This window comes from Lipotes vexillifer, unplaced genomic scaffold (assembly GCF_000442215.2).
Source record: "Lipotes vexillifer unplaced genomic scaffold, Lipotes_vexillifer_v1.1 scaffold617, whole genome shotgun sequence".
NCBI lineage: Eukaryota > Metazoa > Chordata > Mammalia > Artiodactyla > Lipotidae > Lipotes > Lipotes vexillifer.
The window spans coordinates 257,975-280,655 of record NW_006771417.1 but is presented as its reverse complement, the minus strand read 5'-3'; the positions used below and the strand labels follow the sequence as shown (position 1 = coordinate 280,655).

The 22,681-nt window shown below is 36.6% G+C and overlaps 1 protein-coding gene across 1 annotated transcript in view; it reads left to right on the top strand.

Annotated features, from left to right (window-relative positions):
- ZNF804B (zinc finger protein 804B) overlaps positions 1–22,681 on the top strand; it is a 511,655-nt gene that overhangs the window by 419,053 nt on the left and 69,921 nt on the right. The window contains exon 2 of the mRNA XM_007446742.1: positions 9,649–9,792. Within this exon, the coding sequence (XP_007446804.1) occupies positions 9,649–9,792 (144 nt within the window). The remainder of the gene's footprint in view (positions 1–9,648; positions 9,793–22,681) is intronic.

Sequence of the window (22,681 nt, the reverse complement as noted above, 5' to 3'; positions counted from 1 at the left end):
CTTGGTGGCGGCAGCAGCAGCCTTAGCGTCTCCCGCCCGTCTCTGGGGTCCGCGCTTTTAGCCGCGGCTCGCGCCCGTCTCTGGAGCTCCTTTCAGCGGCGCTCTTAATCCCTTCTCCTCGGGCACCAGGAAACAAAGAGGGAAGAAAAAGTCTCTTGCCTCTTCGGCGGGTCCAGACTTTTCCCTGGACTCCCTCCTGGCTAGCCCTGGTACACTAACCCCCTGCAGGCTGTGTTCACGCCGCCAACCCCAGTCCTCTTCCTGAGCTCCGAGTGAAGCCCGAGCCGCAGCTCCCAGCCCCGCCCGCCCCAGCGGGTGAGCAGAGAAGCCTCTCGGGCTGGTGAGTGCTGGTCGGGCCTGATCCTCTGCACGGGAATCTCCCTGCTTTTCACTCCGCACCCCTGTTGCTGCGCTCTCCTCTGCGGTTCTGAAGCTTTCCCCCTTCGCCACCCGCAGTCTCCGCCCGCGAAGGTGCTTCCTAGTGTGTGGAAAGCTTTCCTCCTTCACGGCTCCCTCCCACTTGGTGCAGGTCCCGTCCCTATTCTTCTGTCTCTGTTTTTTCTTTTTTCTTTTGCCCTACCCTGGTACGTGGGTGGTTTCTTGCCTTTTGGGGGGTCTGAGGTCTTCTGCCAGCGTTCAGTAGGTGTTCTGTAAGAGTTGTTCCACGTGTAGATGTATTTCTGGTGTATCTGTGGGGAGGAAGGTGATCTCTGCGTCTTACTCTTCCGCCATCTTCCCGGAAGCCCTAGAGCCACGTTTTGTATATCATTTCATGATCTTGAAATGAATGTAATGTAGTTTATAGCATTTCCTTTACCCCATGTAAATGCCTTCCTCTCAAAGAAAACTAGCATTTTAATAGATTTCCTTTACTTTGACACATTTTCACAGCTTGAAGTTAATATTTCAAGATTTGAGACACAAAGCTTCTGTATAGCATATTTCTTTCACAATTGCTAGTTTTCTCTAAGTTTGAAAGTAAATTACCTATTAGAATTTCAATAGATAGAACCCTGGAGCAGCCAGTTTGAAATAATGAAGTGCCTTTGTGAGCACAGTCACTTTTTAAACATCTCTGGTTATAGAACAAGTAAACCAAATGTAGCAGATTTTTTAATCAAACAATATAGCAAATGTTCAGAAAAAAACAGAAAGAATGTCCTTGGAGTTTTGGCATTTTTCTGGTTTGTGTGTCCTTTTTTAAAAGCAAAGACTTTGGCTTTATATTATTTTAACACATCATTTTAGGAGTTTCCAGGCCTGTTTTAGCACATGTAGAACTGAAACACGGCTTTTTAGAATTGTACAGATGAATTAGAGAGCAACCTGAGAAGGCCTTAGAACAGGAAGTGACTTGACAATCACCTGAATCTTTTTTGAAGAAAACATATTTGCTGTTAATTCCCATGCAAAAGTGAAGCAATGTCTAGGTCAGCATCTCTTAATGACAATTTCTCCCCTAGATAGCTGTTACAGATGTTGAATTTTTAAAAATGGTTTGTAATTCAGCAGGTGTCACTAGCAACTTTCCAGAAAACTTAGTTACCTGACATTTTTTATTGATTTCTCCTATATTAGAAAATGAAATGTCAGACACTATTAATTGCATTTTTAAAATAAGTAGTTACAGCAGGAGTAATGGGTAAATGAAAGTACTTCCTGTCTAATGCACAATAGATGTATTCATTTAAATGTATTCAATTTAGATGAATGCAATATGTCTGTATTCATTACAGTTATACATATCTGTGGGCTGAATTGATGGAGTGGTAATTACTACCTTTATAAATGGGACACTGTTGTCAGTCTGGGGGAAGAAAACTCATTTTCTTATCATATTTTACATACCCACATCATAGACTCATTCTAAAATCTTTCTTTCAAATATAGAAATTTTACCCGTGAATTTCCAGTGGATCTAATGATTATAAATATGGTCTGTCAGTAGTCCTGCTTTTCTCAAGGATTGCTGAGGGTTGCTCTCTCTCATGGAAAATGACAGAACGGAATTGGGGATCTCAGGATCTCTCCATACAAAGGAGCCCTCCTTGTCATCTGGCCCCACCCCTGGAGCTCAGCCATGTACATTACATAACATGGATTAGATTATTTTTACATCATGCATTGTTTTTCTTTGAGTTCAATGAAGGTAGGACTATCAAAATGTGATTTCGTTGTTCACTTTTATTTTGTAAATACTAGAGTATTTTTTAAGAGTATTTTTATGTTCATAGCAATATAGATCAGGAAATACAAAGAGTTCCTGTATACTCTCCTCTAATTTCATATATAGTTTCCCTTATTATTAACATTTTATAATAATGTGGTGGGTGAGTGTGTTACAATTGATGAACTGAAACTGATGTGTTATTATTAGCTGAAGTCTGTATTCCACATTAGGGCTCACTCTTTGGAGTGTACAAGTATATGGGTTTTAACATCACCATACTCATTTCAGGTTTTCCAGTTCTCTCCCCTTTAGCACAATAACTAAACAGGAAAAAGGTCAGAAAGAAATTAAGTGTATTCATTCCTTCACTCGCTACATTTATTCATTCATGAATCATTAATGGACGTCTGTTGGGCATGAACTCTAGGCCGAGGACTGCTATTTAATGGATTCGACCTTGTCCTTGACCCTGGGTAAATTTACATATATTTTCATGTACTCTCTTTTTCTCTCCCGCCCAAAAATATTGCCTGGTTTTACTGGTGAGGGCTGGGATCTTCTCTATAAGAGACTGGTAGTCCTTGCATCTTGATGGACTCATACTACACGGTGTCCAGTAAATCTCATTGGTTTACATGTATTTTACTGTTTCATTAGTTGTTAAAAATACTCTGAAAACCAGTGCATAACCTTTATGAACTTGTGCAATGCAGCATCTGTATCCCATTGGTAAGCAATATGGAAATTATATGTGCGCCTTTTTTCCTTTATGGCAGACATGCATAGTTAGGTAATAAAGCAATAGCTACTGTTATGATTATTTTAGGGTACACCTGGGACTGCATTATATACTTATGTGTTTTTCTGGTAGAGGAACTGTATATTAATTTATGCTGAGGAAGATGAAGTTGGTGGTGTAGAATACTGATGAACAGTGGTTCTAACAGATATGCATGTGTTTTTCAAAAATAACCTCTGTTCAAATGCAGCCAATTGGGAATCTCTCCAAAATAAGCAGTTATACAAGCAAACTTTAAATATTTAATTGTTGCTTCATGAACAGAAATGCAATCATCACTCTGGCATCTTGCCAGTAAGTCAGAAATTCATCATTCTTTCCAAATTAGAAACGATGCTGAGATGTTCCCAAAGCATGCCACCCAGTGATAAGTTCACATATTTAATGTGGTTGTATTCATCTTCTCATCTGGGCAGCTTGAATGAATCACTAATAAGAGGGGAAAAGCTCTTTTTCAAATCCCGGAAGTGGCTGACATTATAGCTACCTGGGCATTGCTGGAAAGGTCTAACTTTGGTCGTGTCCAGTTCAAGTCTGGGAAACCAACACTTGATTCTCAACAAATTTTAAGGAGAACTATTGATTATGATAAGACAGGAGGAGCATTGGAAATCAATAATCTATAGTTCTGATTGTGAATCTGTATGCAGTTACCACCCTCTATTACTTTAGGCTAATTCCTCAGTAAGCTCCTTAGACCTCAGAATCCGTATTTTTTTTAAAGATTGTTCCAAAAGTTCCATATATTTAGAATCATACTCATCTGTTTATTCTGCCATCATTTCAGCAGTTTAATTCCCCATGATATAACTTAACATTGCCGCAGTAAGCCAAGCTATCTATTACTTAGTGGGAAAAGCATTCTCTGGTTTTTATTCATTAATTTAACTTATTCAACAAATACTAAGTTTCTTCTAAGTAACAAGTAACATGCTAGATGCTATAGAATGCAAAGACCATATAAAAGAAGCCCGTCACATCTTTAGGGAAATCAATATTAGTAATATTAATGTTAATTAAGGGCATCCAGTGCTCTCTTGACTGTGTGTGGGATTTCTAAACAGTCCAAAAGTTAAAAACAAATTGTGAGATAAAAACATCTGAAAATCCTATTTATGGAAACCAAATTTGATTTTACTATCAGGGATGGTGCTTTCATATGAGATGGTGGGTTGAAGAGGCTAAGGATTCCCATCACTTGCTCAAATTTTCATCAGAAAATGAAAGTTGCTTTATAGACTCATAGGAGAATGGTATTATTTTTTTTTTTTTAATTTTAGTGTCATAATGGATACGATACCCATACATATAACACAAAGACACATACGCACAAAATATCCAAACATCAAGTACCTACTTTTAGCATTCACTGTACTAAGTGCTTCCATGAAACTGATCTCATTTTATACTCACAACAATCCTTCAAGCTACTCACTACTCCCTTTAATTTATCCTGAGAAAACTGAAAATTTAAACTGCTGTAAGAAAGAGGCTGAGATTCAATTTAGTCAGTCTTCAAACACTAGTTCTTTTCTCTATCACAAAAATAAAATAAATACATGAAGAAACCCATCAAAATCGTTTCCCATTACCCAATCTATTACAGAGATACAAGGGGACAGTGGGGACCAAAAGAGATTTTTTGAATCAGCAACAGCCACTTGATCAAAGGAGGAGGAGAATTCACTATCTTTGAGACAGGATTTTATCTGGGGCCCATGTAACAGAACAGGTTAGAGAATATTAGAATTCTTAAAGCAATCTCTTACACATAACAGTGTAAGGTCAACTGTGAACTTTCATGCAAAGAATGTGAATTCAGTTCTCAAAGCTCTGAGCTGGTATTGCCATCAAGGAGATACGAAGAACAGCAATTGATTTCTTCTCTTCCTTTTCAATAATCAAGGCACACATTCACAACCAGCAGAACAGGACTACCACCTTGTATTTTCCTTGTATTTTCCTAGGGCCCATCTCTCAGCTTCAAGAGCTTTATAGATTTTTAAAATTATAATTAGTCTTCTTACTCTCTCTGGGAGCTAGGGGCTCTGTATCATTCCAAATCTACCAAAACAGTTAGCAGAGACAGCTCAGAATTATGCAGCATCTGGATAAAGGCTAATTAGGGCAGCCACGAGCCTGGTGATTAATAGCTCTGAAGACAGGCAGATCTGAGTCTGAATCCAGTCTCTGCTCTTCAACATTGAGTGAGTTTCTAGATGTGTTTGTGCCTTGTCTTCCATGTCTTTAGATGGGATAATAAGAGATGATACTTAGTAAAGTCGTTGTGAAGATTGAGTTAACAAACGTGAAGTGCTTGGCAGATTTCTATTTTACAAAGAGAGAGCAATGGATTTTAGTGTGTAAGCATCATTACAATAATAAAAATAATTTGGTAGGAAACATACATATTTCTAACTAAACACATTACTCTAGTCAGAATACTTGCCACTTTACAGACACACTTCTTAATATGCATGAATGTAAAATTCCTAGTGTGAAAAAGTATATTTTCTCTCTTTGCACCCAAAATATTAATTATGAAAAGTAATTAATTACTATGGAATTCTTATTGAACTGCAACATAATTGCTCACTGGCAATGCCTAATGTTTTAAAAATGACTTATTAAGATAACTCATATTCAATTTATAATTCATTTTCAACATTTAATGGATCATTGAGAATGCTTAACAAGAAGTTTTCTTTTATTTCATAAATGTTATTTTTTCTATTAAATAAGCTTCCAAAGTCTCCTCTTCTAGGCAAACTGTGAGGAGGGAAATTTGTATAACTAGCAAATCAATGATACAGCTATACATCAAATGTTATATGTCTAATGTATTATTATGAATTTTATTCACTTTTAATTTTAAAAATTTACTGATACTGAGAAAAGGTGGCTATTTACTCCTTTCATGTTTACTCCATATCTCAATATATTTAAAGACTGTAATTATTTCAGAGAGTAAATCTCACCTTAATTTGCCTTCAAAGCTATTTGACCAGTAAAAGTATCTTGTCATTAAACAAAAAGGCAAGAAATGCTGAGCACTTACAGCGTATCTAATGCTATGTGTGAAAAAGAGAGAGAAAAAATCTGACTTTTTCTTCAAATTATTCTTAACTAGTATGAACTAGGTAAATTCTATAACAACTTATGATTATCACTGTATTGCAATTTATAGTGTTTACCTGTTCATATGTAATTATCCCATGCTAGAGTGTAAAACTCTGAGGTAGAGACCTAGTAAGAAACTGACGATTACAGGTTGCTTAACAAGAGGTTCTTGACTGTTTAAGTACTTGATAATAGTGCGATGAATGTGTGGTTAAATGAACGGATGAATGATTGAGTGGATAGGGCAGCGTGATACAATGGAAAGTGCGCCCCTGCTTTACTGTTAGCTGATTTTATTCAAATCACGAAATTGCTAAACATCAGTTGCCTCTTCTGCTAAATGGTAGGATTAGATAGACTACGTGATTCCTCCTCTACTAGTCTGAGACCTTACCCTCCAGCCTTCTGGCACATAGAGATGGACCAACTCAGCTCCACCTCCACAGGTAGTCCACTTTGACACTTCAGAGCAGGTCTACCTTATGCTGAGTAATACCATGGACCACTAAGTTATAGTTCTTTTACTAAAAGTCAGCTCCAGCTCTAATCTCAGTTTTCAAGTTTGGCCAAAAATTCTTAAGGATTTTTGTTTTTCTTTTCCTCTATGATTCCTCTATCCTTACCCAACTCTTGGCTTGTAGTCTCCTTTGCCTGATATTTCTACTCTCAGGCCTCAGTTTCCCCATTTCTATTCCCTAGTCACTGCTCTTGGGTTTATGCTTTTACGTCTGGCTTTGAGGGACACACTGGATTGTGAACTCTGTATGTTTTGCTCATGGCATTTATATCCCACCTGTGCATCCTTCCTCTCTTAATAAGGGGACTAGGATATGCTGTGGGAATATCATTAGTCCCTTATAAGGAAGAGAAACGGGTATATCAGCACTATTTCCCAGCAAGAAAAATGAAGCAAGAAACAGGGCATGTAATTTAGTCTGATGGCTTTGTAAAATGTAAACATTTGTAGGAGATGGTATATGACTAAAATGTTGGTAGAACTCTCATAACATTTTTCATTGAGAGTCATATATTATAAAATCATAATTAAAGGGTGTTTTAGAAATAAAAAATGTTTAGATATAGATGCCAAGAGTAACTGGAAAAGCTCCACTCCTGGCCATTGAGCCATTGTCACAAAATCCTCTCCAAAATCTGGAATAATAAGAATACACATTTTTGACTACAGATTCACCCTGAATTCTCAGTCACCACCCCTACTGCACTCCCAGTTAACATAGCTGAGGCAGAGTTGCTCAGTATCCAAGGCACATGGCCAGTTTTCTGAGGCTGTTGTTCCTGGCTCATCATAAAGTAAGAACTATGGATAAACCAAAGTAGTCCCTGTTCCAATCCAATCCCTGCAATTATACTGCGAAAGGGCATAACAAATTTCTAGTGAGAAAGACTGGATGAAAAATAATGGTTTCCCCTGATTCTAAGTGTACTGCATCAAAAGATATGCTCTACCTCAATGCTATACTGCTCCCTCAATTATCAAGGGACTGTATTATCTCCATTCGTTGAGTAACTGGGTTTTTGTCTTGAAATCGGTATCCACATTCTATTTACTGGATACATCCTGTCAAGTAGCTTTTATTTGCCTCATTAGCCTAGAATGTAACCACATTTCTACGTCAACTCTCTTAGATAGGCAATCCAGATATTTTGTCTAGTTTGATCTTTGTTAATGTTACTCATGTCCTTCCTGCTTCTTGCCATGTGTTTTAGACACTTACATTTGGGCTTGAATCATTATGTTCCATGTCTGAATTAATTGCCCCATCACTTCTCCCAACCCTGTAGAATCTGCCTAAATTCCCTGTGTTTGCTTTCTTGTCTGGGTAGTGATAGCCCTATGATTTAGGTTTATGGCCTAAGTTCTTTTTATAGAAGGTTAGTCATTTTGGAGAAGCAAAGCTGAAATCCATTCTTTATTTTGTTCACCCATTCTTTATGCATATTTATTTGGTATCCTCTAAGTGCCAGTCATTCTTTTATTTAGGCCTTGGGATAATAGAGAAGAACTTGCAGAATGGTAGGAGGCATGAATATGTAAGCCAGCATTATCTATTAATTTATGTAATGCATATTAAATAAGCACCTATTCTGGGCTAGACAGTACGTTTGGCACCGTGGACACAAAAATGAATAAAACAGTTCCTGCCTTCAAAAGATTTATGGGAGCCATAGACATGAAAACAAATCTTTTAATATCATGTGGCATGTCTGCTAATAGAATTAAAGAGGGTAACATGGGAGCATGGATTGATATAAATGACACTGATGAGGTAGGAAGGAGCTTATATGGTATATTAAGGTGATTGGCCTTAAAGGGAGATGGTAAAGCACAGCTGTTTACTAACAAAGGAGGTAGGCCTTGGTTATTTGAATTCAAATCCTTTCTGCACTTGGTAACTCAGTGACCACAAGTGTGTGATCTCTCTGAGTGCTGGTTGATGCATCTGTAAAATGTAGATTAAAATAGAACTTATTTTTATAGGGTTGTTGTGAGGAACAAATGAGATAATTCACATACTTAACCTAATACCTGGCACATTGTTTACGCTCAATAAGCATTTGTCAGTATTATTCTATAGGCAATGAGAGAATTCAGGAGGGTTTTAAGCAGGAGGATGATATGGCCAAAATTCTGTTTTGAGATAGAGCATAGTCAAAATTGTAAGCGTAATAATTTTGAAAACTGTGCAGTACACTCATTGGCAATGTCTAGCAGGAGCTGATGCTTGTGGGAGAAGCTTAGAGATTATGGATAAATAAGGTTCTAACTATAGTATGAATGGGGTCACCCAGGGAGAGTGTGTAGAGTGGATAATTCAGTTGGCCGAAGATGGAATTGTGTGGAATATAAAAAATGTAAGGGGTAATATCAAAGGAAGAAATGTCCATGGAAAAGACAAAGTAGGAATGATCATAGATGTGTTTAGTAATAAGCAACATAATGGAGGCTTTCTCCTCCTTGAAATGTCATGGAAAATGATTCCCAGAGGGGGCAAAGAGCTGGGTATTGGGAAAGGAGTAGAAGCTCACCAATTTAATAAGGTGGGAAAGGCACTGTGTGAAGAGAGAATAGTAAGTCCCAACACATGATCTCAGGGAGGCTAAACATGAGCAGTAGGTGAACAATACAAAACAATGCAATCAGTGTCCAATAAAATATTGTAGTGGAGAGGTCTTACAGTGTTTCAGATAGGTCATTGGATAGGCAGAGGAAATGGGGGTGGGTATTCCAGTTAGGTGATTCAGCAGAACCACACCTGGAAATGGGTGGCAAGAAGAAGAATGAGTAATGACCATACTGCAGCTGAGGGCTCCTTTACGATAAGTCATTATGTGTTTATTGATAACTTAGGGATAAGGCTAAGCTGAAAGCTGCTTCCACAGTGCCATGAATTTCTGAAATGTAATGTGACTAACCATATCCTTTTAGTCACAGTAAAATTAAATACCAACTTGATTAATATGAGATCTGATTATGCTATTAGAGAGAAATGTCACCAACATTTTTGCCTTTTTTTTTTTTTTTTTTCTTTTTTTTAAGGATTTTCCAGAAAAGGAGAAGTCCACAGCAAAGGCCCTGGAAGATGTAAAGGCGAACTTTTACTGTGAATTATGTGACAAGCAGTACCACAAACACCAGGAGTTTGACAATCATATTAATTCTTATGATCATGCTCATAAGCAGGTAAGTCGAAGTGGGAAATAGCCTTCATATTCCTGGATTTATACCTTCAGAACACAATACATGCAACTGGCCTTATTTATCCTTGTCTAAGATGCTGAGGTAAAACCATTTTATACCTTTTTTTTCTTGAAGGTTGTGTTTCCTGTTTAAATGTTGGGTGAAATACTTTTTCCTAGAAGGAATGTAAAACTGTAGGTTAACTTACAGATGATCCAAGAGTAGATTGACTTTTATTTTAGAGTTATATATGTGGGGAAACCAGGACCCATTAAAAATAGGGCTGGATTCAAAACCACCTAGCTACTTAGTGGCAGAACTAGAACACTGGACTAGTACTAGGACCGAATCTATCATAGAGTTCTTTCAAGAGTTCCAAGGTATAGGGAATACTAAGTCTTTGGGGAAAAAATTCTCAATATAAGGTTACATTTTCCCAAGAATACCCTCTTAGGAGGGTCAAAGTGATTACTTAATAAATGAACCATTGCAAACAAAGAAAATCTTGACAAAGGCAAAGTTGAGGGGTAATGGCAGGTATAAACACTTCACATTTCATTTTCTTTTTCTACACATGGAAGCTAAGATTCTCTATTTCTATCTGTCTGTGAAAGAGGAGGTTATTGTTCTCATCTGTTAAATTTTATCCTTGCTGCATGAGGTATGAGAATACTAGCCCTTTAGGAATTAGGAGTGTTAAATACCACTAAGAAAGAAATTCCACATGGCCAGAAGATTATTGCTAAGAGCTGAGAAGGTGCACACTCCTAATATCTTTGAATATATGGGTAAGTCTCGTATTTCCTAGACCTAGAATGTTTATTCAGAGTGAACAGCAATAAAGATTTTGACTAACATCACTAATATTTATTGAGCACATATAAAATATATGGCTTTGGGAGATGCAAGACCCAATTTCTGACTTTAAAGATACAGCATGCATATATAATTGACTGGATGTCTCTGACAAGAGCAAGAACAATGGGACAAATTGTTTAGGATTACAATTCCCAAATCTTAGTGTGCATAATCATCACTTCGGAACCTGTTAATAATGCAGATTTCCAGATTCTCCTTTAGATATTCGAATTCAATAGTTCTAAGATGGAGCACAGGAGCTTGTATTTTGAAATGGCACAAAATAGAATTTTTCAATCATAAATAAAAATGAACTATGTGGCTACTATCCAACTCCAATAGCAATCAGTCTTATTTCATTTGTAGCACCACCACTCACTTCCCCACCCCTGCCACCACCATGCATTATTTTGAAGCAAATTCCAAACACTGTATCATTTCATCTGAAAGTATTTCAGGATGAATAATGATGCTTAAACATAGCCATCATCATACCTAAAAATTAACAGTATCTTGGTATCAGTGGGTGGTCTTGTTTTCTCATTTGTCTAATAAATGATTTATAAATTTGGGTTTGTTGAAATCAGGATCCAAACCTATCACACTTTTGGTTGACACATCTTTAAGTTTCTTTTAATATATATTTAAACTATGGGGTTTTCACTCCCTCTTTAAATTTTACTCCTTGCAATTTATTTGTTGAAAAACTGTATTGTTTCACAAATTTGAGATTTTACTGAATACAACCCAGTGTTGTCTTTGCACGTTTTCTCTGTCTTCTATATTTCCTTTAAACTTGTTGTTACAGATAAAATCTGGTCAAATGCAGGTTAACATTTTTTTTTTTTTTTTTTTTTTGCTGTACGCGGGCCTCTCACTGTTGTGGCCTCTCCCGTTGCGGAGCACAGGCTCCGGACGCGCAGGCTCAGCGGCCATGGCTCACGGGGGCAGCCGCTCCGCGGCATGTGGGATCTTCCCGGACCGGGGCACGAACCCTTGTCCCCTGCATCGGCAGGCGGACTCTCAACCACTGCACCACCAGGGAAGCCCCAGGTTAACATTTTTTTCTTGGTAAAAATATATTAGAGGGTGTGTTGTGTCTTTCCATAAGGAGGTGTATGATGTCTAGTTTTCTTTCTTTTTATGACTTGAAGTTTGATCAGTGGGTTCAGATACTATTGCCTTGATCCATCCATCATTAAGTACCCCACCAACCTTTTTCCGCTAATTGTTCTTGTATCCATAGATGATCATTTGCTTAAACCTGTTACTTCATTTGGAGTTGTAAAATGATGATTCTAATTCTATCATCCTTTTGTCATTTATTAGATAGAATATGTCTATAACGGCAAACTTCCCAAAAGTATCACCTAACGTGAATTTTAGGTAGGAGTGCTTCAGGCTGCATATTAAGAAAAAAGTCACTCTGGAGATTCAGAGAAATAAGTGACCACAGAATGTCTCAGGGGATAGTGACATTTGACCTGTGCTATAAGTGTGCATGTGTAAATGTTGAAAAAGAGGCTCAAGATGGGATGGAATTCTTGAAAGTGGAAACACAAGGAACTAAGGTGAGGAAATGGAGGGGTATGAGGCCTCTTTTGAAAACAGTAGAAAGTAGGAGTACCAGAGGGTGAATTCTCCACGCTAGATCTGCAATCTACAGCCTGCCTTTCACTCTGCAGTTCTGCCTCATCAATTTCCCTTTTTATCACTTTCCTCAATCTTATTTCCATTGGCTTTCCAACATGTTGATAAAACTGCCTTTCCTCAATCTTTATATTCCATCTATTTGCCCATTTCTGTCTTTCTTTAGGCTTACTAACATTCTAAGATTCCTAGGCATACTCCTTGTTCAAGCAGTGATTGAGTTTCCACTATGTGCTACTGTGCTGGCTGTTGAAAGTGGACAAATTTAATCCCTAATTTCAGGGAGCCTGTAATCTGACTGGGGAACCTGTAATCTACCTAATCAATCTGTAAAATACATTGATTTAAATATTGTAGAGTTTGTATATCTAGGATACTAAGAGAACATATAAAAATTATTTAAGAATGAAAAGATGACAAGTGAGCTAGAAGTCCTAAAGAATGAATTATAAGTTAGCTATGTTAACCAAGAATGGAAAGTCCATTATGGTAGAAAACCTGTATCAAGGCATGGGAACCTGTATCAAGCATAACCCAGAGAAGCTGCAAAAGATTCACTGTGATCACTAAAGTCACCATCAGTCTCTTGGAGAGCTCTTTAAAAATCTTTGAAACTGTCCCTCATTCCTCCCGTTCTTCTCTTGCAATAGACCTTGTTCTCATTCTTCCTTTTGCATTCTCTTTTCACTATTCATGTTTAATCTCACTCCTGATTTTTTGCTAGGGCCTTCTAACTGGACTCCCTGCCTCCAGTATTTTCCCTTCTCCACACCAACCTATCCATTTTCAGCCAGATTGATCCTCCTGAACTACCATATTTATTCTATCACTCCCCTCCTTGGAAAGCGTCAATGGCTGCTGGCTGACTTTTTAAAAAATCTGAATTACTTAGTCTGTCATTCAAAATGTCCACAGTTTGGCTCTGGCATCCATTTCCAGATTTATCTCCTGCAACCCCAGAATTTCCTCATAGTTTCTTAAAAGATTCATTATGCTTTCCCACCTGCTCTTATTGGCTCATAATCTTCCCTCTGTCTGGGATGCCTGGGGGCTGTATTTCAACATATACTTCAGTAGACTTAATACATAGACTGACAACATATATCCAGATATAAAAAAAGCTGAGATCTCATGCTAAGCTGATTTAACAGCATTTTCCAAATTCCTTTTGATCAACACATTCATATTGTACAGAATTTTGTACATGCTGCCCACTTCGGGAAACATTGGAATAATTAAATTTGCCATAGACCTCATAAAACTGCTTTCTTAGATAAATGTTGAAATACTTCCATCTAAAGATTTATTTGGGCCCAAAATATTTTGAAAATTACCTGAATTCTAAATGAAGCTGAGTTTACAATTTGCCTTTTAAATGAAACTGAATTTTATGTACAAGAAATAGGAAATATGCACTAAAGTAAAATATGCAAAATCTTTTTTTTTTTTTTTTCCCAAATCCCAGAGCTAAATATTTCTACTCGGTTCTTGCTGGGGATTTGGATGAGAGTATTTTCTGGCCTAAGTAATATGAACAGTTGCCTTAATTTTATTTTCCATGTGGATTCAGAGTAAATATCTGGCCTCTTGTGCTGAACTTCCAACAATATGGTCTTTTGGTACACTTAGAAGTGAATCCAAATTCACATGGAATTAATTCTATTACTCATTAATAGAATAGTTTAGAACTAGAAACAGGGTAATCTGAATTACCTCTCTACCTCCTCTCATTTCTAATTACTCAGGATCCTTCATTTTAATAAGTGATTTCTAAAGCTTTTGTGTTACCTTGTATCTAAATTGCAGTCCTTTGTGTTTATTTTATTGCAAAGCTTATATTATTTACAAATTTATTGTAATTCTAGAGAAGTAAACTAATATATAACTTTAAATAATAAAGTAAAATAATCTGGGATTCATAGCTTCAAACTAATTCCATTGGACATTTAATAATGTTTTCTATAATTTAATAAAAATTGAGATATGTTTCTTGTAGAAAAAGTTTATCAGTAACAAAGCTGATTTTTTTCTAGTTCTTCAACAAGGAAAAATTGAATTTCCAGTTTTGACAGCCACATTCTATACCTAACTCATGTTTTTGGAAATAACTCGATTGTTTTAGCTATTGCCTTGAACTTTTAAAAATTCTGTGTAAATGTTGAGCATTATTACTAAAGCAATTTGAACATGTATACAAATTACAATTGAAAGAGAATTGTATTGGATAAAGAGAGTACTGTAACTATTAATATAGCTAACATGTCAGTAACAATTAATTACTTCTGAGACTACCAAGTCATAATCCCTTTCTTGGGACTGTTAGCTGCTAATGCATAATATTGAAACAAATAATACACATCCTCACAAGCAGCACAAGTCTCTCCTGCCCCAGAGACATACTGGCTCATCTCAGCTTAGAAAAAACAAATGAACCGGATCCCCATACAATTAACCCATAAAAATACCTCAATAATAAAAAACAAATCCACTTTCAGATCCTCCACATGTGACACTTAATCCTCCTAATCTTCCTTTGCTTCACAATAGGATTTATTTTCACTCTGGAGGAGCTGTTCACTTCTCAAGCCTGGATTTGAACTCCAACTGATTCATTCTTAAAATGTTATTTTGGATTCTCCCCAAGATAAAATATAATAAAATAAACAAAACAGAATTATCTTTTGTCATCTTGATGCCAAAGGGAAAAGATTCCCAAAGCTGATAATTGAATTTCATCCAGTTATTCTTGCTTTGTTCCTACAATTTGATTTATATTTTATCCAAAGACTGCCCAATGATACATTTCAGCATAGTATATTTAAGCTACTATTCATCTTAATATGGCAACAGGATTTAAAAGTATAGTTAATTTGTAGGCTTGGCAAGATTGAAGAAGAAATATAGACTAGAGTGTCTAGAATGAACACTGAGAACCATAAATGTTGGTAAAATAGAATAATACTTATTTCCTGCTGTATTTTGTGTTCTATAAACCCAGGTTTCTGGTAGATTTTATATTTCTATATCTGTGCCACCACCCTCCCCCCAAGAATTACCCAGCAGTAATTGGAAACTCTATTAGCAAAGAAGTACAAAAGAACCAAAACTGATCTTAGCTTCTGAATCGTAATTCACCTCTTCTAAAATACTGCTTTCACCATGGCTAAGAGAACTTTTGATCTCAAGGTGAGCTCCCAACTGAAAAATAAATTAAAAATATATGTTCTTTCTGTCTTTCAGATGTGCTAAGTGATTTCCTGCCTTAGTGTGTTTGCCATATCTCTTTCTTCCAGAGCTGTTTTTTCAGATGACTTTCAACTTTCTGATTCCTCTTTTCATTTGTGTCTTAGCTCAATGTCATCTCTTCTGTAGGATCTTTCCTTTGCATTCTAACTCAAGTTAGAATGTTGCCACTTCTCCAAATAATACCCTATTGGCACTGTCAGTGGTGGTTGGAGTCAGCTTACACTGGCTCTCCAGAGCCAACTGTTTAATATTCAAGAAATTTGTGAGCTGGTTCTTAAACCACTGGTAGATTGAAATCAGCCATGGTGGGAGATCCACACACAATACAAATAGGACTTTATATGTTTCATTTGATTTTTCCATAGAGTTGATATACCAGCACACCATACTGACCCTGCTACTCTGTCCTTTGTCAATATATTCTACCATCATTGACTAATCACTTCTTTTTTCCTTTATTGAGATATAATTGACATATGTCACCATGGAGGTTTCAGGTTACAGCATGATGATTTTTTTAATTTACCATTTTAATTGTTTAGAAATGTACAATTCAGTGATTTTTGGCATATTCCCAATTTATTTACATATATCATGAAGTGATAATTATGGTAGGTGTTGAGTTATTTGTTTTTGTACTGAGTTGTATGAATTCTTTATACATTTTGGATATTAACCCCTTATCAGATATATAACGATAATATTTTTCCCCTTTCGTAGGTTATCTTTTCACTTTGTTGCTGGTTGGGATTACTACTTGGGCACTGTAGGTATGAACTCAGTCTGCCAAGATCCAAGTGTCGTTAAGACCCCTCACCCCAATTCTCTGTCCCCGTGGTTGAGCCCTGAAGATTCCCTTGCAATCTGGGGCAAGATCAGAGTAGGGGCTCCCACAAACTGACCCACATGCTGGGGGTAGGGATTGGTTGTCCGCCCTGGGTTTTCTTTGCTCACTGGAGAAACTGGAGGCTGAAGGGAGACCTCTCCATGTGATGCTGCACTGGCCTGGGGGAGGGGCAATGCTATCAATGTGTAACTTCTTCTCTCACCTTCTGATTTAGTGTCTTGATCTCCGTGGTGCAAGGGGTGCTTTAACCTCACACCATGTGTTGTAGGATTTTCTCAGTGATGTCTTATTCTTGAATAGTCATTAGTTGTTCTTCTCCTGAGGGGGAACAAAGTCAGCAATCACCTATGTTGCCATCTTGGTGATGTCACTCCTTAATCACTTCTTAGGTAGTTAGAGTGAATACTATAATGAGCAAAATTAGCTATCTAATCCCAAGTACTTTATAATTATTGAGCAAAGGCTGTCATGAAAACACATTTTTATAATTTAAGAAAATACTTGAGCCCATATTAATGCTGAAGTAGTGTTCCACTTGAAGAATTTTAGACTTTGCTCTATGGGAAATTGCTAGTCTTCATGGGCTTTTAAGCAAGCAAATGATATTATCAGATTTGTGATTTAGAAGAAAAAACCTAGAAGCAGTTTATCGGTTGGAACACAAGAAAGAGAGCTTGGCTGTGCCATCAGATGGGAGCCTAAGAGCCCAAGAGATATGACTGAAATATTTACAGCAGTGACAAGGAGAGGAAAGGAGAGGGGTACATTCAGAAGACTGTCAATGGATTACAACATATGAACACATGGTCTACCTCACTTGTAATCATATAAATACAAACTTGGAGAGTTTTTCAAAAAAAATTTGTCAAATATGAAAAAAGAATACTACCCAGTGTTGACAAGATGTGAGATAATAGATACGGTTAAATATTGCTTGTGGGGATATAAATTGTCTCAATGTTTTGATGTTCAGCTTTGGATTACTTATCAAAGACTTAAAATGTGAATTTTTCCTATGAACAGTTCCATCTGGCATGTATTCTAGAAAAATAATCACATTAATTCCAAAGTTTTATACATGAAGATATTTAAAATAGAAAAATACCACAAGCAATCTAAACATACAATGAAAATAAAGTGGCTAAGTTATGATGCACATAAACTGAAATACTGTGTAAAAGTTAAATTACATTTTTGATATATATATATATATATATATATATAATTTTTTTTTTTTTTTTCACGGTATGCAAGCCTCTCACTGCTGTGGCCTCTCCCGTTGCAGAGCACAGGCTACGGATGCGCAGGCTTAGCGGCCATGGCTCACGGGCCCAGCGCTCCGCGGCATGTGGGATCTTCCTGGACTGGGGCACGAACCCGCGTCCCCTGCATTGGTAGGCAGACTCTCAACCACTGTGCCACCAGGGAAGCCCTGGATCCATATTTTATACAAAATTAATTCTTAAAAGGAATGCTTAGATACTTCTTTATATTAAAAATTAAGGAATATATAAGTATGGAACATTAAGTAATAGCATTTAATTATAATTTGGTCCATATCTTTTTAGATAAGTTTCTAAATACTTATTATCAAGTCATAAACTCTACTCTTGTATAAAACATAAACATAAAATGTGATTATATTATACACATTATTCTGCCTTCATGTTTTCACTTATATCTTGTCAGTCTATAGGGATTTGTATTTTATTGTATTGTTAAGTCAATGATCAGAATTTATGTCACTGTGACTTGTAGATTTTTTTTATGTGACCCTCATAAGGTACTGTGATTACTTTATAATTATATTTTCTTTCTTGTATACCTATTTTTTCCTGGAGTTAGAAACGGCCTTATTTTTATATTTGCTCAATTTTTTAAAACCACTGCCTATTTCTAATTCATCTCTGAACTATTTACCATACATAAGAAAAAAGTCTGATTACAAAACATCAGATAAATGGAATAATAGATCAGTCCTTGTCCAGCCCCTCCCTCTTCTGGTGAAGTCCTGGGTCTTTCTGCCCCAGTGTTACCCGGTTGCCTTCCAGACCTGCTGCACAGCTGTTCTTTTGGGACTTCTCTTTATCGTCATCCTATGAATGCTTTTGTTTCTCTCTTAGGCTGTAGTCCTTGTTTCCTTGATCTCATGATTTCCTATATCTTACTTTATTCCTCCTTTTGGTGGAACCTATTCTCCCACAGCTTCCTAAGGAAGAATACACACAAGGTAAAATTTGGGAGCCCTTGTCTGTCAGTATATATAAATGCGTTTATTCTATGCTCATATTTTATTTATTTTTCAACTGGGTTTTAGCCTTTAGTGTTGCTGTTGAAAAGTTATATGTCACTTTGGCTCTTAATCCTTCTTTTCAGAAACTTTTAGACTTTCCTCTTCATCATTTCATTTTATAACAAACAAAGAATAAAATGAATTGAGGACAGTCTCAGAGACCTCTGGGACAAAATTAAACACACCAACATTGGAATTATAGGGGTCCAAGAAGAAGAGACAAACAAAGGGTCTGAGAAAATATTTGAAGAGATTATAATTGAAAATTTCCCTAATACAGGAAAGGAAATAGTCAATCAAGTCCAGGAAACACAGAGAGTCCCATACAGGATAAATCCAAGTAGAAGCATGCCAAGACACATATTAATCAAACTGTAAAAAATTAGACAAAGAAAAAATATTAAAAGCAGCAGGGGAAAAGCAACAAAAAAATGTACAAGGGAATCCCCATGATGTTAACAGCTGATCTTTCAGCAGAAATTCTGAAGGAGAGAAGGAAGTGGCATGACATATTTAAAGGGATGAAAGGGAAAAAACTACAACCAAGATTACTCTACTCAGCAAGGGTCTCGTTCGGATTCAATGGAGAATAAAATCTTTACAGACAAGCAAAAGCTAACAGAATTCAGCACCACCAAACCAGCTTTACAACAAATGCTAAAGGAACTTCTCTAGGCAGAAAACACAAGAGAAGGAAAAGACCTACAATAGAAAACCCAAAACAACTATGAAAATGGTAATAGCAACATACATATTGGTAATTACCTTAAATGTAAATGGATTAAATGCTCTAACCAAAAGGCACAGACTGGCTGAATGGATACAACAACAAGACCCATATATATGCTGTCTACAAGAGACCCACTTCATACCTAGGGACACATACAGACTGAGAGTTAGGGGATGGAAAAAGATATCCCATGCAAATGGATATCAACAGAAAGCTGGAGTAGCAATACTCATATCAGACAAAACAGACTTCAGAATAAAGACTATTACAAGGGACAAAGAAGAACACTACATAATGATCAAAGGATCAATCCAAGAAGAAGGTATAACAATTGTAAATATTTATGCACCCAACATAGGAGCACCTCAATACATAAGGCAAATGCTAACAGCCATAAAATAAGAAATCGACAGTAACACAATAATAGTAGGAGGCTTTAATACCCCACTTTCATCAATGGACAGATCATCCAACATGAAAACAAATGAGGAAACACAGCTATAAATGACACATTATACCAGGTAGTCTTAATTGATATTTATAGGACATTCCATCCAAAAAAAAACAGTACACTTTCTCCTCAAGTGCTCATGGAACATTTTCCAGGATAGATCATATATTGGGTGACAAATCAAACCTTGGTAAATTTAAGAAAATTGAAATCCTATCAAGTAACTTTTCCAATCACAATGCTGAGAATAAATATCAATTACGGGAAAGAAAGTGTAAAAAGTACAAAGAGACTAAACAGTATGCTACTAAATACCCAAGAGATCACCGAAGAAATCAAAGAGGAAATCCAGAAATACCTAGAAACAAATGACAATGAAAACATGATGACCCAAAACCTTTGGAATGCAGCAAAAGCAGTTCTAAGAGGGAAGTTTATACAATACAATCATAGCTCAAGAAACAAGAAAAATCTCAATTAAACAAATTAACCATACACCTAAAGCAATAAGATAAAAAGGAAGAGAAAATCCCCAAAGTTAACAGAAGGAAGGAAATCATAAAGATCAGATCAGGAATAAATGAAAAAGAAATGAAGAAAACAATAGCAAAGATCAATAAAACTAAAAGCTGGTTCTTTGAAAAGATAAACAAAATTGAAAAACCATTAGCCAGACTCATCAAGAAAAAAAGGAAGAAGACTCAAATCAACAGAATTAGAAATGAAAAAGGAGAGGTAACAACCAACACTGCAGAAATACAAAGGATCATGAGACATTACTGCAATCACCTATATGCTAATAAAACGGACAACCTGGAAGAAATGAACAAATTCTTAGAAAAGTACAATCTTCGAAGACTGAACCGGGAAGAAATAGAAAATATGAACAGACAAATCACAAGCAATGAAATTGAAACCGTCATTAAGAATCTTCCAGCAAACTAAAGTGCAGGACCAGATAGCTTCACAGGTGAATTCTATCAAACATTTAGAGAAGAGCTAACACCTAGCCTTCTCAAACTCTTCCAAAATATAGCAGAGGGAGGAACACTCCCAAACTCATTCTACAGGGCAACCATCACCCTGATACCAATACCAGACAAAGACGTCACAAAAAGAAGAAAACTACAGGCCAATATCACTGATGAACATAGATGCAAAAATCCTCAACCAAATATGAGCAAACAGACTCCAACATCAATTTAAATGGATCATACACCACGATCAAGTGGGGTTTATCCCAGTAACACAATAATTCTTCATTATATGCAGATCAATCAATGTGATATACCATATTAAAAAACTGAAGGAGAAAAACCATATCATCATCTCAGTAGATGCAGAAAAAGCTTTGGACAAAATTCAACACTGATTTATGGTAAAAACCCGCCAGAAAGTTGACATAGAGGGAACCTACCTCAACATAATAGAGGGCTTATATGACCAACCCACAGCCAGCATCGTTCTCAATGGTGAAACACTGAAACCATTTCCACTAAGATCAGGAACAAGACAAGGTTGCCCACTCTCACCACTATTATTCAACGTAGTTTTAGAAGTTTTAGCCACAGCAGTCAGAGAAGAAAAAGAAATAAAAAGAATCCAAATCAGAAAAGAAAAACTAAAACTGTCACTGGTTACAGATGAAATGATACTATACATAGAGAATCCTAAAGACGCTACCAGAAAACTACTAGAGTTAATCAGTGAATTTGGTAAAGTAGCAGGATACAAAATTAATAAACAGAAACCTCTTGCATTCCTATACACTAATGATGAAAAATCTGAAAGAGAAATTATGGAAACACTCCCATTTACCATTGCAGCAAAAAGAATAAAATACCTAGGAATAAACCTTCCTAAGGAGACAAAAGACCCGTATGCAGAAAAGTATAAGGCACTGGTGAAAGAAATTAAAGATGATACAAACAGATGGAGAGATATACCATGTTCTTGGATTGGAAGAATCAACATTGTGAAAATGACTCTGTTACCCAAAGCAATCTACAGATTCAATGCAATCTCTGTCAAGCTACCAATGGCATTGTTCACAGAACTAAAACAAAAAATTTCACAATTTGTATGGAAACACAAAAGACCCCAAAGAGCCAAAACAATTTTGAGAAAGCAAAATGGAACTGGAGGAATCAGGCTCCCTGACTTCAGGCTATACTACAAAGCTACAGTAATCAAGATAGTATGGTACTGGCACAAAAACAGAAATATAGATCAGTGGAACAGGATAGAAAGCCCAGAGATAAACCACACACATATGGTCACCTTATCTTTGACAAAGGAGGCAAGAATATACAACGGAGAAAAGACAGCCTGTTCAATAAGTGGTGCTGGGAAAACTGGACAGCTACTGTAAAAAAATGAAATTAGAATATTTCCTAACACCATACACAAAAATAAACTCAAAATGGATTAAAGACCTAAATGTCAGTCTAGACACTATAAACCTCTTAGAGGAAAACATAGGCAGAACACTCTATGACATAAATCACAGCAAGATCCTTTTTGACCCATCTCCTAGAGAAATGGAAATAAAAACCAAAACAAAGGGGACCTAATGAAACTTAAAAGCTTTTGCACAGCCAAGGAAACCATAAACAAGACGAAAAGAGCCCTCAGAATGGGGGAAAATATTTGTGAACGAAGCAACTGACAAAGCATTAATCTCCAAAATATATAAGCAGCTCATGAAGCTCAATATCAAAAAAAACAAATAACCCAATCCAAAAGTGGGCGGAAGGCCTATACTGACATTTCTCCAAAGAAGATATACAGATTGCCAACAAACACATGAAAGGGTGC